Here is a 17376-nt window from a genome sequence, read left to right on the forward strand (position 1 = left end):
GATTGTAGAATCCTACCAAATGAACTCGTGACTTTTTTTTTCAACATGTGGTTTTGAAACTTTATGTTTCTGTATATGATTACTTTTTAAATAAAACGATGAACATATCAGTGTGTTTTCAGTCACAGTCTTAAGGACATTTGAAGGTTACCTCCAGACTTTGACTCCTGGCAGGTGAGCAGTAGCTAAGAACACTACTGACTAAATCACTTTTGTCCAATGTATCTTCTATGATTTCTCTCAGACAAAACATTTGGAGGGGATTTTCTGGATCCAAGGGTAAATAAAGATATGTGTATAGAGATATAGCTATTTCTATATAAATCAATGACTACTTTCCTCAGTGTTCAAAAAGTTCATTCAAATGTACATAATCAAGAAATCAATCCATGTTGACTCAGAAGCGGGGGGGTTTCATGGTTCCTTTTTCTATTGATGCTCTATGTGCCCTTATATTAGTTCACACCAATGGACTTACTGTTGAGTTCAAGGGGAACAACAATAATGCCATAGATGTTTTTATTGTCATATTAATGAAACACTGGATTCAAAGAGAGAGCTAGAAAAACAAACAATTACAGACTAAGAAGAATTGGAGGATGGCTGCAATCTGTGGCCAACTGGTCGGCAACACAATCTAGTGTTAAACTAACTGGACCTCCCTTTTTGTAGATAAGAGGGGCAAACCAAACTCTCTCTTGGAGGTGAGGTATCTTTAGAAGATTTGTTAGAGGAGAAATATGGCTTCTTTAGCCAAATGGCACAGACAAGCAATGCTGGGAATGCCTTATAGTGTGTATTCTTTTGGCATGCATATGAGTATCTGGCATGCAGAAGTGTGTATGTATGCTTGAATGTGGAAGGGTACATATCTACACATGTGTTTAGAGGCCAGAGATCAGTGTGGGTATCTTCCTCAACTGTATATATTTTTGCTTGTTTTTGTTTTATTGAGATAGGGTTCCCTACTGAAGCTGAAGTTCACCGATTCTGCCAGATTAGCCAAAAGATCCCCACTCTGCCTTCTGAGCCTTGGGATCACAGGCTAGCTGCCATGCTCAACAGCCTGGATTTTAAGTGGGTGCTGAGGATCCAACTCTGGTTCTCACACCTTATCTACTGAGCCATTTCCCCAGCCTGAGATACCCCTTCTATTAGATAAATCACCCTGCAAGATGAAAGAGAGGATGGTCGCAGAATCTACTTTATGAAAGTGGGAGTATCTAAAACCTCGACCATTGTTTGTTACAAGGCCAGTTATGGAGGACTTCTTGTTATATCAGACAAATAGCGAGTAGGTTTTAGAGGGAGAGAAACATGTATACATGATTACAACATGGAACCATGAGTTCATAATGGTTCATACATAAGATGAAGCCCAGAAGAAATAATATTTAAATAATCTTTGGGAGAGGGAGAGGTATCTCTTGAGCCCTGTCTTTAGCAGTATGAATGGCTACATGTTCGTCATATGGAAGGTAATGCAGAATTCCAGAATGGGAAATCCACAGACAAGGGCTGCACGCATAAAATAGGAAATATTAAATAGAATTTTTGAAGGTGCATTGATGTAACTAGGATGTAAGTTTGTGGGGAAAAGGTAGTAGAAATTGAACGATGATGTGGTTGGTATATTACAGAGCACTTGGGAAAAGCTTCTAGAAACTTCCTATTTCTTCTTCCTTTCTTAAGCATAATATAAAATTCTTAAGAGGCAATACACTCACATTTTAATGCCTTCAGGAGAAGCACTCTTGGAAATGGTGGGCACTCAAACATTCACTGGTGTTCAAATGTCTTCCCCACAATTTCTATTTGGCATCACAGTCTCTCAATATGTCAAGCATCGTGGATGGTTGAGCTCCAGTTATATGATGGTAATGGGGTCTACTGAGCCAGGAGTCAACCCTGGGGTGCTCCCTTTGTTCCACTTATGTTCTTTGTAGGAAAATCACCAGCATGCAAACACTGATTGTCTCCTGTGACAAGCTTTAGACCATTGATTAGCATCAGCAGTTCAACTTGATGAGCGAGCATCCATTTATGTATACGTGTATAACATTGGGTGGATGCTTGTCCCATCAGCTGCTAGGGAGGTAACCTGCTTTAGGTTTGTTTAAATGGCATGAACCACTAGGTAATGTTAACAACGAGTTTTCATGAATGTTGCTTTTCCCTAGCTATGGTTTGAAGTCCCAGTACCCACATGTTGGGAGCTTAGTCTGCAGTGTATCAATGTTGGGAGGTGAGGTCTTTATCAAACAGGGTCTAGAGAAAAGATTTCGGATAAGTGGAGATGTGCCCTGGATACTTTATCTGAGCAGCTGCTTCCTTCTGATTGAAACATTCCCTCCAGAGAGGGGCTCTTAGGAGTCGGGAAGTGCAGGTAACATATACATCTCTGACAGTTCCTGTTATTTTTAAGCTCCACAGGTCCATTCCCAAGGTTACACTGTCAATAACCAATTGCTGAGGAGAAGAAACTCTTCAACTGCCCAAACAGCCGCCAAATGGTTACAGAGAGCTCTAGATATTGGTTGCAGCTTGTCCAAATGTCCACTCATGCTGGGAGGGCAGTTGTGTGGTATTTCTGTCTCTGAGTCATTCATGCACCTGTAAGGAATCCTAAGAAACTCCTTGGTTCACTAGGCTAGGTTTGGGTGGAATGATCGATTTGCTTGTTATCAGTGTCCTATCTGAGGGAACAGGAATAGAAATGTGCTTTAACTCCCTCAGTTAGTTAGTTCTCATGAGAGTGGGCACACTATAATAACCTGGGCACAGCTCCACTATCTCCCTGTCTGGCTTAACATCTGCAGCGGGATTATTTTCTTTTATATATGCTCTGGCCATGGACATCATCCACACTGGGGCACAGTTAAGAAAACCCTCACTAGAGTTGACCAGCTACAGTGCAATCCCGGGAACCACCCCATCAGCTGTCAGGTAAAGCAGCCTCTTTTTGTCATGTATGGAGCTATGCTGCAGGGCTTTTGTTCCAGCCGGCACACTGAAATGTCGTGGGACAAAGCCGAGATCAGTGTGGTTTGCTATGCAAAGGAAATGTGAAGTTGGGAGAAGAGGGAGAGTGGGCACAAGTAAAAAATTAGTCTCAGCACCTCTGTCCTTATGAAAAAGTCAAGCAGGCTGGTAGCAGTGATGTTGAGATTAGAAAGAAGAGATCAAGAGGAAACACTCTTAGGTAGGATGCAATGAGACCCACAGAACAAACCTTACAAATTAGCCAGAGGGCTATTACCTTCTCCTTACTGATGTGGACATGCAGGTCAAGGGAGGTTGAATTATTTGTCAGAGATTCTAGGCAAAGTTGAAATTAGACGCTAACCCCAGGTCTGCCTTAACTCCTAAGGGTATATAGTATGTGTATATATAGTATGTTTGTATATAGTATGTGCAATATAGTATGTGTTTTTATAAAAGATAATTATTTTATTTTTAAACTTTTTTTCTCTCTCCCTCACCCCCTTCTGTGTGTGTGTGTGTGTGTGTGTGTGTGTTAGTGTTAGAACAGCAGGGCACTCTGTATGACCATAAGAGGTGTGGCCATGACTCAGGTTATAAGGGTTATAAGCAAGATTTGCAAAGTACCAAAGGCTAGTTCACAGGGAAAACAACCCCACATTCAGGAGCCATCCATCAATCTCACCTTCCCCCTCCATTGTCCTCTTGAACCGTCTGTTAACCCAGACTCCCCAGCCCCCTCTCAGACAGGCAGGCATCTCTGAGCTGGCCATCATTCAGTTCTTTTCATTTAGAATTTTCATTTCCATCCACTACTGCTTTCCAGGGCCAGTGAAGGCTGAGATACCATCTTTTAAAAATATGATGTGGCACCAGAAAATGATTAACACAAGGTACTGACACCCTACTCACTGCCTGACACAGAACAGGCGTGACCCCGGAGGAATGTGACTTACTCAGGAGCTTCCTTGTGCTTCTAAAGGGAGCCATACTTGATACTAGCTCTATACTTACCACGTGTGCATATTCAATGACTGAGAAAGCTGGTGAATCTCAGGATGAAGTGAGTGAAGGGCAAACTCAGGAGACAAAGTCTACAATGAGCAGGTCACTCCCCCAATGCTGTGATTTAACAGGCAAATTGAAGCATCTTTAGACTTGCTTCTCCCCCCCCCCTTTTTTAAAAGCCTACCATACATAAACACTTGCCAACATAAAGCCCAAGTGTCGTGAGGGATATGCCTAAAAGACGCAGCTGCGGATTAGTTTTTTAATAGCAGTGCTTTTAAATTACATTAACTTACATAGCTCCACGTCAAACCTGTGACTAGATAGATACCATTTCTCAAGGATGGAATTCTGTTTAATAGGCGAGTTCTCTTACCGAAGCTACAGAGATACCACACAAGTCACAACAGCGGCTGCTGACCTGTCAGATGGAGGGAAACTAGTGTCCAACGAAAGAGAGGAGGAGGCTTAACTTCCACGTAGGTGATTTGTTTTGTTTAGATTTCATCATTTAAAAGCTCTGTGGTTTGGGGCGAGCTGGATACCTTCTCTGGGATGTAGGTGAAAGGGGAGCGATAACTTTTACTTCAAAGTGGTTTTGAAGATGGAGGTCAGGTGCAATAAATCTTCTGGTGGAATGCCTTTTGTAGGATGGGGGTGGGGAGTCATCAGAGAGTTCTGAAATGATGGTGGTGGCATAGGATGACAGTGTGGCTGCTGATGTGTGTTGCTGTGGTGATGGAGAAGGAACAATAGGGGGAGGAGGAGGAGGAGGAGGAGGAGGAGGAAGAGAAAGGACAGAAGTAGTGGGGGAAAGGAGAGGCCAACAACCTCCCTATTTCCCATGCTTTATATCTTCCACCAGACACCGGAAATAAATGAACGTTAATAATCCTGTGTTTTCTCACTTGTCTTTGCTGTGATCTTGCTTCCCATGAGTCATTGTGAAAACCATGCTGAGACTATGAAAGAGGCAGTCAACTTCAGGTATCAAGGAGAGTTGTCTGCTCTATTGGTTTTCATACTCTGTGAAGGGCACGTGTTTAATGATGTAATGGTGACATGGAGGCACACTCCTCTAACCTCGCACAAGGACAACAAAAGCCTCGGTTACCAGGAGCCAGCACTCTCAGCCTTACAATGAGGAATAAAGCCTGCAGTAAGAAGGGAAATGTTTTTTTCTTCCAAGGACACAGACAACTGGTATTTAAACCAGGCATGCATGGCCTATGAGGGATAAGCCGGGATAATTCATTGACAGGAAAATTACCACTTAATTATCATGCCAAACAAATGACATTTTAGAGATAACCCAGATGCTAACCTCTGGCCTCGACAAACCAAATGTTTATCCTTTTGGTAGGTACAGGCACATGGCATATCCCTAATGCAAGTTAGAAATCACAAGGAAACATACCTTCATAACCCCAAGGCTGCACAGCTTGGCTTTGGCTCCAAATTGCCACTTACACTGCGTGTCGGCATCATAAATCTGTCCTGGGAGTTTGTCCGGATATTTATACTGTCCCGTTTGCTTGGGCTCGTCCACCAGACAGCCAGCCTGCGGCGTGCTACATTGATAACACATCCTTATTAACGGCTCTGTTCATCTGTCACCTTTTCCATTTAAAACTGCACCTCTGTGAGTGCGGTCATACAAAGAAACATAGAATGTTCTTAGAGACACAGGCATGTGTTTAAAGTTTTTTGTTTTGTTAAAGTATGTTTTATTGCAAAGGGTGAGCCCTGTCTAAAAGGCCGGAATGCATAGTCATAAAGGATTTTATAGGAGGCTGGAAGTTCTGGCCATCTAACTAATGCGCACTAGGGTTGGGTAGGAGATGGAAGTGTAAATATAAGTTAAAATCTCCCCTTCTACTGTCTCATCCCAACAACGCCAGCATTTTTTTTTTTTTTTTTTAACTGAGATCCTACCATAGGGTTAGCATTAGTTTAGGGAGTTTAAGTACAAAATAGGTCAGACACAAAGAATATCTGTCTTCATGGGGTTTTAAGGGACGGTATACTTCTTAAAAATAAGACTAAGAAGAGATAAGGCTTTAGAAACAAAACCAAACAAGTTATAGCCGAAGAATCAGGAGGTTCAAGTTGTACTGACACAGGCCTGGAGTCCTAGCAGGGAGATCAGAAGCCCAGAATCATCCTTTTCTATAGGAGATGCTTGAGCCCAGCCTAGGCATATACAAGAGACCTTGTGTAAAATATAAGGGTGCCTCATAAAATAAACTTTAGAATCAGGGGCACAAGGCAGAAAGTTTCCCTGGGGGCCGGGGTGGGGGGAGGTCTTGACAATGTGGTAAGGATATTTTGAATGAAATAGTCTTCTTCCCAATTTATTTATGTAACCGAACTGTGCCATCACGAAGAGGTTAATTAGTATGTGATATTAAATGCAAATTTGGAGTCAGATACAGGGAGATACTATTAACCATGCATCCATAATGACTTTATATAATTCTTGTAAACCCCCTTAATGATTATGACTCCCACAAGGGCTGTCCTGTGGCTGAAACAAGAAAATGGAATGTGCTTAGCCCAGCAGCGAAGGTAACGTCAGTGGCTTCTGCTATCATTACTACGCAAAGCCCAGAACTGCTACGATGTCAGGATGGTGATTTAATCCGAGTGGAGTTCATCTTGGTGGACAGTATTTGCTGAGCCCATCCCCATGTGAAGTAGGGAAGACTTTGTCAATCCCCAAACGATGAATCCAAAGTCAATATGAAAATATATGGGGATGTGGGTTGTGATACATCAGCAAACATCTGTCCATTTTTACTGTGCTGTGGTTATCAGTCAACCTATACAGGCTTACATTTAATCTGCCTTGCTGATACAGCTTTTCTGTGAACATTTGCAGCTAACATACAGTAGGATAGGTGTGAACATATCAGCAACATCAACTTGTCATGAAACTTTACTAATATCTGGTCAAAGGGAGTGATTAGAATCCATATATCTATGTGTTATGTCACATCTTCGTGAATCAATGTAGACTAAAAAGATGGAGAGGCATGCATGCCATTATGCATTGAGTTACTTCTTTCAAGGCTTACTTATGTATGTGTCCCTGTGCGTAAGCATTTGGAAGAAGTCGGAAAAGGGCATCCCTTATAGCTGGAGCCACGGGCATCTGTGAGCCACCCAACATGGATGTTCAGAACAAAACTCCGATCCTCTGCAAGAGCAGCTGGCACTCTTAATTGCTAAGACATCCAGCCCTGGGTTCATTTCTAAGATGTAAGTCAAGCGCTGGGCTCTCCTAAGTTCTACAAGCTGGTGTGCTAGATTAAAATAATTAGTCAGTAAAAAGACTAATATAGGAGTCTTGGAAGTTAAGAGAGAGAGAGAGAGAGGGAGAGAGAGAGAGAGAGAGAGAGAGAGAGAGACAGAGACAGAGACAGAGACAGAGACAGAGATAAAGACAGACAGACAGATACAGACAGAGAGAGAAAGGTTATAAATTTTAGATTTTAGGGTCAGAATGGATTTAAGTGTGAGTGGTCTTGAGCCTACAGCACGTTCACTGACATACACTAAGCTATTTATTTATGTGTGCCTGTGTGTGCGTGTTTGCACATATGCACGCCCTGAACGCCACCACCCAAGCATGCAGATCAAAGGACAACTTGCAGAAGGCAGTTCTCTCTCCAGCATAGCACCCCCCCAGTATATAATTCAAGCCTGTATCAGGCTTGATAGCAGGTGCGTTGGCTCCTGGGCCATCTTGCCACTCAGTAAGGCAATGTGTGGAGGGAATCTGGCATAGTGATGGGACTTCAATATATTTCCAACAACTGGATCATTGTAATTACCAGTGTTATCATAATAGGAATTTCTAGTCTCTCTTTACTGAGATACCAAAAGCTATTTCTATGGAGTATTTGCTGTTTGGTTCATTTCCTGTTTGGGGTGCTAGAGTTAAACCTGGTGCTTCATGTATGCGAGGCAAGCACTCTACTGCTGAGCTCTGTCTGTAAGTTTCCCTTTCATTCTTTACTCTTCAGACTGGCCCTGAACTTACACCTAACCCAGGCACACCATTGCCTTTCAATCATTCTGACGCAGTCTGCCAGTCACAAAGCCCAGCCCGTTCACTGAACATTTATTTTCATACCCACTGAACACTGACTCCTTCAGAACTGGACACAGACCCCAGGATTTTGCCCATTTTACCTGAGGAATTTCTTTAGATACTGACGGCTGCAGGAAGACCATGAAAACACCCCGTTGTTTCCGGTCAGTGTGGGTGACATGATGTTACCTTCTGCTTTCCTGCAGGGGTTGCCTTCACCATCGTGAACCATGCCAAAGCTGAAACAGAAAGAAAAACTGCCTTCTGTGAACCCATGTTCTTAGTTACCATCAGAAAAATGGGGGAAAAAATTACACCAAGACTCAGCAGACCCAGGTGGGAGACAGGAATTATGACAAAATGGGTTACTAGGAACTGCTGTGTAATTTCTGCAGAGAAACTCCAAGAATGCTAAAGACTTTGTTATGTAATGGCCACAAAACCAAAGAATGGTTTGTCTGCTATGTATGTAAGGGCTAGAAAGTTTTGGTCAAGATTTCTTAGGTTAGACCAGTAAGATGACTCAGCAGTTAAAGACACTTGTGGCCAAACTTGACTGATGGAGTTCAATCCCTGGAACACACAGGATGCAAAGAAAGAACAGACTCCTACAAATCACACACACACACACACACACACACACACACACACACGAGCATGCACGTCTATGTACAAACATTCATGCATGCACATAAATAAAATGAGTACAATAATAAATGTTTAAAAAGGTTTAGCTATCTTAAAGCTTAGGTGGCTAATTTCTAAAAATTAAAAACAGCCAATTTCTCCTGGTACCAATCTTGGAGTTTCAGTCTAGAAGTTCAGAGTAAGGAGGAATTAGGCACAGGAGAAGGTAATTATAAGCCCTTTATGGATATCCATTTATAAAGCTAACACCTTATAAATCTTCCCTCAAAAGATAATCAACTGATTAGCTAAACTCTCTAATTCGGATTATACTTGAGTCCCCTCATAAAAATAAAAATCTTCACAAAGTAATGATGAAAACCATTCAAAACCTATAAAAGAAAACCAGAACTTCCCTGAGCTCAGCCTTTTAGAGAGCAGTCATCCTGTTAGCACTGTAAATGATTTCTGAACACCATCCTTCCTATGACATTGGGATAATGAATTCCTATGCAGAAAATAAGCATTATATTCTTGTTTTAAAATATTATGTGGTTGGACTGGAAGGATGGCTCAGTGTTTAGGAGCATCTGCTGTTCTTCCAGAGGACTCGTGTGGTTCTCGGCACCCATGACATCAGGTGGCTCACAGCTGCCCATAACTCTGAAGGCCTCTTTGAGATTCCTTAGGGAATCTTGAATACTGTTCCTAGTTAGTTTCCAGTCTCTTTGCATGCAAAGCAAATGCATTCTTTCTTGTAGTCTTAGGAAGTGCCACAACATGCTTCTGCAGCCATTGTTGGAAAATATTTATGAGACAAAGCAAATTTTGTGATGCTTCTTTCAAGGAGGGCAGAGCACAGAGAGGTGTCTATATGAATTTATCATGAATTTAAATTGTTCTTAATCTGATAATTTAAAGAAATAAAATCTGCCTCCTAAGAGCATGTTCATATAAGCAGTTACAATTCCTATGGGGAAAACAATATTATTATATAGTTACCTTTTGAAGGTCGGCTCTAACAAATGACGGTGTTATATCCACAAGCAGGACTTTCCTGTGAGCCATGCCTACAATCTAGACGTTCCTTTGCTAGTGTTCTTTCCAGTTTAACAAGCAAGCAGAGGGTGGCTGTGGCTATATACTGGATGGTTTTCAATCAACTCCCTGGGACTTAGAGGTAACTATTTCCAAAAATATATTTACTAATCTCAAAAGACATTTGGCAAGAGCAGTTTCACATTTTTAGCTTTGCTGAATTCAATTCTTTATGCTTAAGCAGGGAAGCTGATGGGGGTTTGTTTGAGAGACATTCTTTCCAAATACACTAAAGCCTATGAATGAAGAGTAAAAATCCCAGAAGGAGCAATGAGGAGCGGAGAGGTCAAAGCCTTTGTTCAACAGGGGAAAGCTGCTTACTTAGAGCCTCACTGGAATTTTTTCTTTTGCCCCCCCCCCCAAAAAAAAAAAACCAAAAAAAAAAAAAAAAAAACCAATTTGAACTCAAGTTTGAGTTTCAAAATTTTTGCATTTTCATTCAGTAATCCCTTGGAAGACACTTTTTCCCCTGCTCATTTCAAAAGTCCTCCTCAAGTCTCAGCAACTATCTGCTTCATCAACTTCATGCCAAAAAGGCCACATGCCAAGATCTGATCCTGAAATCGGATTTTAGGTCTGCTCCTTCTGTGTGTTCACATGTGTGTGTACATGCTTGTATGCACATTTTTATGAAACCCAGGTGCCCCCCCACCTTTGTTTTCGAGGCAGCATCTCTCATTAGCCTAGAACTAACTCATGAGCCTAGGCTAAGCAGCCACTGAGCCTGGGACATCTTCTAGCTTTTGCTTCTGCCTCACTCAGCCGTGAGATCACCAGCATGAATCCCCACACCTGGGCTGTTGAACTCAGATCCTAAAGCTTGCATAGGAAAAGCCTTACTAATCAAATTCCCACCCAAAAGTCCATTCCCCCCTTACCTCTAACTTCTCTCTTTCATACTCCCTGAAGTCTATGACTTGTTTTCCATAACTAGTGTATTAGATTTGGGATTCAGATAACTTTTATTCATAATCAAGAATGGTTGCATTTTTCATAGCCAGTATTTTAAAAACCAAATTCAGTACATCGCTGTACTAATAGGGGTGGATTTACATGTTAGCATGATTAGTTTGTTTTATACAAAGGATGAGCCGTTTTAGAGGCAGGGTGGCTTAGGCCCAATACCTGGAAGGCTAAGGCAGGAGGGTCACAAGTTCAAGGTCAGCCAGGGAAATGTACTGAGAGATTGTTGCCACATAATACAAGTTATAAATGAAGGGACACATAAGGCTCAGCAGCAGCAAATGTGCTTTCTACACAAAAGGAACAAAGTGGTCTGGGCTTTAAATGTCTTCACCAAAGCAAAACCTTAATGAAAAGAAATGACCTAGAAGACAAGAGAATCGGGTAAGTAATGTACAGTTCATTTGCAAACCTAAATGATATAATATGTGATGTAAAAAAAAAAAAAGACATCCATGACTGGTCTTTACTGGATGTGTGTGTGTGTATGTGCGCACACATGAGTATGTTTGTGTGTGCACACATGAGTATATACATATGAGAAAGGTTAGGGGATAGCCTTGGGTACCATACTTTAGGTATTTTCCCCCTTTACTTTGAGGCAGTGTCTCTCTCACTGTTCTAGAATGTGTCACTATTAGTCTAGTCAGTGATTAAGACTAGTTTTAGGGTTAGAGAGCTGTCTCCATATTGCTTGATATAATAGGCTCATATATTTGAATGTTTGGTCCCCAGTTAGTGGAACTATTTGGGAAGAACTGTGCAGTCTTATTGGAAGAGGTGGCCCCTGGGCTTTGAGGTCTTGAAAGGCCAGGCCAGGTCCAGACTTTCTCTCTCTCTGGCTCCCTCCTACCAATCAGAATCTCGGCTTTCAGTTGCTGCTCCTGGGCCATGCCTGCCTGCTGCCATACTCCCTGCCATGCTAACCATGGCCTGTGCCTTTGGAATGCTTTCTTCTGTAAGTTGCACTGGTCATGGAGGACAGAACAGAAACTAAGACACTTGGATTAGAAGCATGCACCACCATCGTTGGCTATCATTTTGCATGTGCTCTTTGGATCAAACTTATGTACTTATACTTGTGTGGCAGGTAGTTTAGCAGCTGAGTCTTCTGTCAACCCCTAAGGTCCTTTAGAGTCCACAGCCTGAAGCTTTATGCAAGACGAACCCTGTGTTGTTGATTAGATCAAGAATAGTCATTAGAGGAAAGCCAAAGGATTTCTTGGCCAGTTTCCATAGAAAGCAGTGAATTAAGAAGCCACTCACTTGTGCCCTGACTCATGGGCAATGGTGAAGGCAAGGCCAAGTCCTGTGTCTTCATTGATGGTACAGCTTCGGTACTTGCTGCACATTCCACTGATAGGTGCAAATCCTATTGAAAGATCAATTTCAGATATTAACACTAATTGGGTATATACATACAGAGTTTAGTGGATTCGTACATTTAAGGTTCTTCTTTTGCAGAGAATAATGAATACCATTATTGTCACCAAAATGTATATGACTTATCCAAGTATATCATTAAAGTGATAGACATTGAAATGAAGACAGTTATATCCAGGTATAATGTTAGCTGAAGAGTGTCTCTACTGTCTAAGGGTAGGATATACTTTCCAGTTCTTTCCTGATCTTTCTCTGAAGCAGAAAACAAACATGCCCAGGCAATATGTACAGATCGAATTCACTTTTCTTCCACTCACAATCTGGTGTCTTCGTTCTTCAAATTTACCTCCCTGCAAGAACAGTTATGTAACCATTCCCATCACCCCTTGCTTCTATCTTGATCAACCTTATAGCTCATGCATGTCTTTCTTTCTAGTTATGCCCATTAGAATACATCTTGATGGCCATGTAGAGTTAAATACATATTTGTGAATTGGATGCATCCACCTCAATGCCAAGTCATGAGATCATCTAGGAAGCCTAATAACGCAGGAACACATATGTGCCATGGGTGATATCATCACTTAACTAATATGTTACTTATACCACATGACAAAGGTAAGGAGGGACTATAGACTAGGTGATGGAGGTCACAGAGATGCTAGATAAGGAAAGGGGACCTGGTTAATGTGTGGATCACAGTGAAGCTGACTTGGTGTCAAGTTGGCTGGTTCTGGTCTTGCTTCCAGTTCTACCTGCTTAGGGCCTGGATATGTAAAAGTCTTGTGTTTCCAAATATATTGTGTTTCTGACATATGTTTAAGAAACACCATATATTTTACTGTACATGTAATGTGTGCATCTAAATTTCAAATTAGAATCTGAGACTCAGACAGTTGAATCAATTTGCTTTGGGAAGCATAGTCTGAGGCCTCAGTATTCACAATGTGTATGCGAATGGCTAAGCCTGCGTGGCATGCTCCTTAAAGAGAGTGACCTATGTAGCAGATCAGGGGCTGATTCCTGGTGGCATGCTTGCTGTGTTCAAGCCTTTGTTTATACATTTGTCTGCGGTTGTCTCCTCAGCATAACTTCATTAGACAAGCTTCACTCATTGGTTTATGCGCTGTCTGCAACTGGTTTCTCGCTAACTATCTGATGTGAGTAGTTGCCACTTTGCAGAACAGAGCATATTTCCTGCAGGACCCTTTAGAGCAAAAGTTTGCAGACCTTGATGTGAATAACCCAATTTGCCCACAAACCAAAAGTTCAATTCCTACTATGGGCACTACTATGGAAATACTGTTCTTAGGGTGGGTGGCTTGGGCAAAAAAAGGGGGGGTGGGGTGGAGTTGTCCAAAGTCAAGGAGCTTGCTAAAGAAGATACCAATGACCAGTGACATGGTGAGGTGTGACAACAGCCAGCATTTCTTCTTCTGCTTCCCAGTTATGTGCTCATAGTCCTTATGAAATGACCCAAAATGTGTGTAGTCAAACGGCTATCTTCATGTCATTGATCATTAACTGTAGCAATAAAGAAAAATACCAACTGACCAATATACAGATGCTACACACCACAACGGATCCAGAAAGTACAACACATTCACCATGGAGCAAGGAAACTATTAAAGACCTAAATACAGCGGAGCGTCACATAATAATCCCAGGCAACAGTGGGTGTTTATACAATGGTGGTCCTGTGGGAAAATAGTGTCTAGTGATGTCACAGTCATCTCAGATTCTCTGAGTACACTCTGAGATGGCCACACAGAAGCAATGTCTAGTGATACAGTTCTCAGAATGTGCAATGGACAGTAAGCGACACATGAGTATATCAGTTTCCTTTGATGAGACTCGAAAGGGTCTCATCCATCAGAAAGTTGTCATCCTGTTTTTCCAGCTAGTAGGTGTGCAGGAGAGATCTGGGCAAAGCATACCTAGTGTGTCACATGGTTCGTTCTTCCAGGAGCAAATGTCAAATCCTGTGAGGAGGATGGCGTGGTCATGTCTCCTGCCGTTCTTTCCCACAAGGGCTGATTGCCACTGACAGAAGCTATTTAGAGACTGGTCTGCATGGTGATTGATCAGCAATCCTCCCTATGGGAAAGGTGTGGGAATTAAAGAGTGTTGACTTTGCCAGAGGAGAGAGGTTGAATCATTGTGACTGTGGAAGCAAATGCAGAAGTGCCATGTTTCTAGGGGACATTATCAGTAGATAAAAAAGGCACTGAACCAATCTCTACTAAAAAAAAAAAAAAAGATTCTATTTTAGGTTAATATAAATTTGAAAGTAAACTTGATTTTTTAGTACGTATTTCTAACTATATTGCTACAATAAAAGCTGTTAATTTTTATATATTTATTCATATCAAAGTTCAATAGTTTCTTCAATGATGTGTGACAGAGATGGCATCCATAGTTTACATCTCTGTGTATAGTGCTTAAGAGGCTATATGCAATCAAATAACACAATCTAAGTTTTCCAAATAGCGAACCACTGACTAGGCTCTCAAGAGTGAGGGGTTAGGGCTGAAGAGACCATGGCTCAGAGGTTAAGAGCACTGGCTGATTTTCTGGAGGACCTATGCATAATTCTTAGCATGACATCACAACTCACAAATCTCTATAACTCCAATTCCTAAGGACCCAGCACAATTTCCTTGCTTCTGTGGGTACCAGGCACACCCATGATGCACACATACACATGTAGGCAACACACACACACACACACACACACACACAACCAAATAAAAGCAGAGAACACAGAAACTATTCTAAAACAATCATTTCCACCCCCCCCCAAATCATTGATTAAGTTAAACCAATGAGTTGGGTCAAGTCAAATAAATGTTTTAGACAATAATTTTGTCAGTGAATTTGGGTGATGTTGGATTCAGTATCTTTGAGCAGTTTGCAGTTTGTGATTGGCACACCAAAGCCCAAGTGGTTCCCAAACACACACACACACACACACACACACACACACACACACACACACACACACACACCTTTCTAAAATTCCAGGATAACTTTGCAAAGCTCAAACCCCTATAACTCTCCACACATGGGCAATTTAGATCCCTTTTCTTTCTTTTCTCTGACTCCCTGTGTTTCACATTCTTTTTCTTTCTTTCTTTCCTTTTTTAAAAAAACTTTATTTTAAAAAAACAAAGATAAAAGAAAAAATTTTAAACATTTTTGCATAAATGTATACAAATAAAATTGTGCCAGTGCTTGGCTTTTTTTTTTTTTTCTTCTTTTTTTAAGGTTTGATACTCTGCACTAAGGTCTTTATTGGGGTTGGAGTTGAAGAGGACAAGCCTCGGGGGCTTTGAAAACTCATCTGTCTGATTGGTGAGATCATAGGGAAAGATCCAGCTTACAGATCAAAACAATGCAGAGCAGGGAGTACCGTGCGATCTAACACATTATTATGGGTTCTGTTTTTGCAATTTGCCCAATTCCTGTGTCAGGCACCTCACCATAATCAATTCAAGGCAGGCCCCTTGTTTATTCTTTGTCATTCCTAAACTGGTGCTTGGGAGACCATAGACTTACAAGAATTTTATGATGGGTTCCTTCTGGTAAATTCTCAAAATATGCTTACGTATCCACCTTGGTGTTGGTTGGTATATCTGAGATCTAAAGCTCTGCCAACCCTAAAATTTATGACCAAATTAACCTTTATCACAAGGACTGAATATATGAGTACTTACATTTTGTATATTAACAACATATTTAATATTTACATACAACTACTGATATATCTATAAATATATTTTCTAGAATGATATATAAAGGGTTATTTTGTGACAATTTAGCCCAATGACTGGATTGATGAGTCCCTTTTAGATTGTACTTTTCTTGATGAGGTGGTTGATATACTTTCAAAAATGAGATTCAAATGACCATTTCATGCATGGGTATACAGTAGATATTCAATAAATGCATCCTCAACAGCAGAACTAGTGAATAAATAAATAAAGTCTGTCACTTACAGGTTCTTCTTCCAACAGAATTAGGCTCACAACCACGACGTTTATGTCGCTTCCAATGGTCCCATCTTTGAACAGGCTAGAAACCTGTTGGGGGCAATTATAACCACATAAACATTTTTTAAAGACACAATTGTACATGGGGAGAATCCATTAGACATTTATTGATATGGGTGTACCTTTCAATCTTACCAGATATAAAAGTGGTTGTCTCAGGATGCAAATTTTTCAATTTAAGAAAATGTGGCTAAGTGTAAGTCATTCTTAGGGGTATCAAGAGGGTTCCTGACAAATGCCCCTTACCATGTTCATGACTGTGAGAATGTATGTGGTGACATCATCTTTACCATGCTTCTCCACCATCTTTGCATCTGCTACCACAAGGGTCTCCACGTTGAGACCCTTTTGTGACTTCCCAGCTGATCGTCTGGGCCGTCCTGTGCTTCCATATTCATCAAAGCCTAGATAGGCATCTTCTGCAGGAGGCTTGGGAGCATCTGTAGGAGACAGAAGAGCATTTGGAAGGAAGATCAGTAGAAGAAATCTGGGTGACATAGGCTGAGGAAGATGAGAAAATGGGGAGGTGCCACTGGGTGCCATTGTTGTCACCTGCCCTGGGGGCTTTGCACCTGAGAATCACTCTGCAGATGCTTAGATGCACGGATGGGTGGGCTGACGGACAGGTGGACAGATTGGTAGATTCGGAAATGTTAAAAATGCTCAGAGCAAAGTAAAAGAAAACAAGCTACAATTTTAGTTGGCAGACAAGGCAGGTTAGCAAACATCAATGGGAGAAAAGTCTCATTTTTATCCCTTAATGGCATATGATGACTCCGTAAGACCAACAGCCACAGGAAACGGCAGCAGCACTACCTTGTATAACCAACTGTGCCAGCTCCCTTTTCTGTGAGAGGCCCTCATCTGCCTGTGCTGAGCAGTGTGGGACCTGACTGTTTGTGGCTACCAAGTTAGCTGAGTGGGGCTGGAAAACATAAGGACCACATTCTCTATCTCATCAAAAAATAATATTTAACTTGCTGCGGGAAGAGTTCAAATATCTCTGAAGCAATGAAGTATCTAAAATCTACCTCTCTGGGATTAAGGCTTAGGAAATCTACATACAAATGAAATCCTTCCTGTGGAAATGTTGTTACTGACACTGAGTTATAAGAGTAAACTAATTACCTTTCCAGAATAAAACATAAAAGAAAATATCCCATCTCC

At 41.4% G+C, this 17376-nt stretch overlaps 1 protein-coding gene across 2 annotated transcripts in view; it reads right to left on the reverse strand.

Annotated features, from left to right (window-relative positions):
• Positions 1-17376, reverse strand: part of ADAMTS18 (ADAM metallopeptidase with thrombospondin type 1 motif 18) — a gene marked incomplete at both ends in the record, with an annotated part of 138388 nt that overhangs the window by 51738 nt on the left and 69274 nt on the right. For both annotated transcript variants that reach the window (XM_080937342.1, XM_080937343.1), the window contains 6 exons: positions 5408-5561; positions 8188-8325; positions 12041-12146; positions 14095-14254; positions 16156-16239; positions 16456-16649. In XM_080937342.1, the coding sequence (XP_080793468.1) occupies positions 5408-5561; positions 8188-8325; positions 12041-12146; positions 14095-14254; positions 16156-16239; positions 16456-16649 (836 nt within the window). The remainder of the gene's footprint in view (positions 1-5407; positions 5562-8187; positions 8326-12040; positions 12147-14094; positions 14255-16155; positions 16240-16455; positions 16650-17376) is intronic.

This window comes from Micromys minutus (assembly GCF_963924665.1).
Source record: "Micromys minutus genome assembly, chromosome: 24".
Taxonomy (NCBI): Eukaryota; Metazoa; Chordata; class Mammalia; order Rodentia; family Muridae; genus Micromys; species Micromys minutus.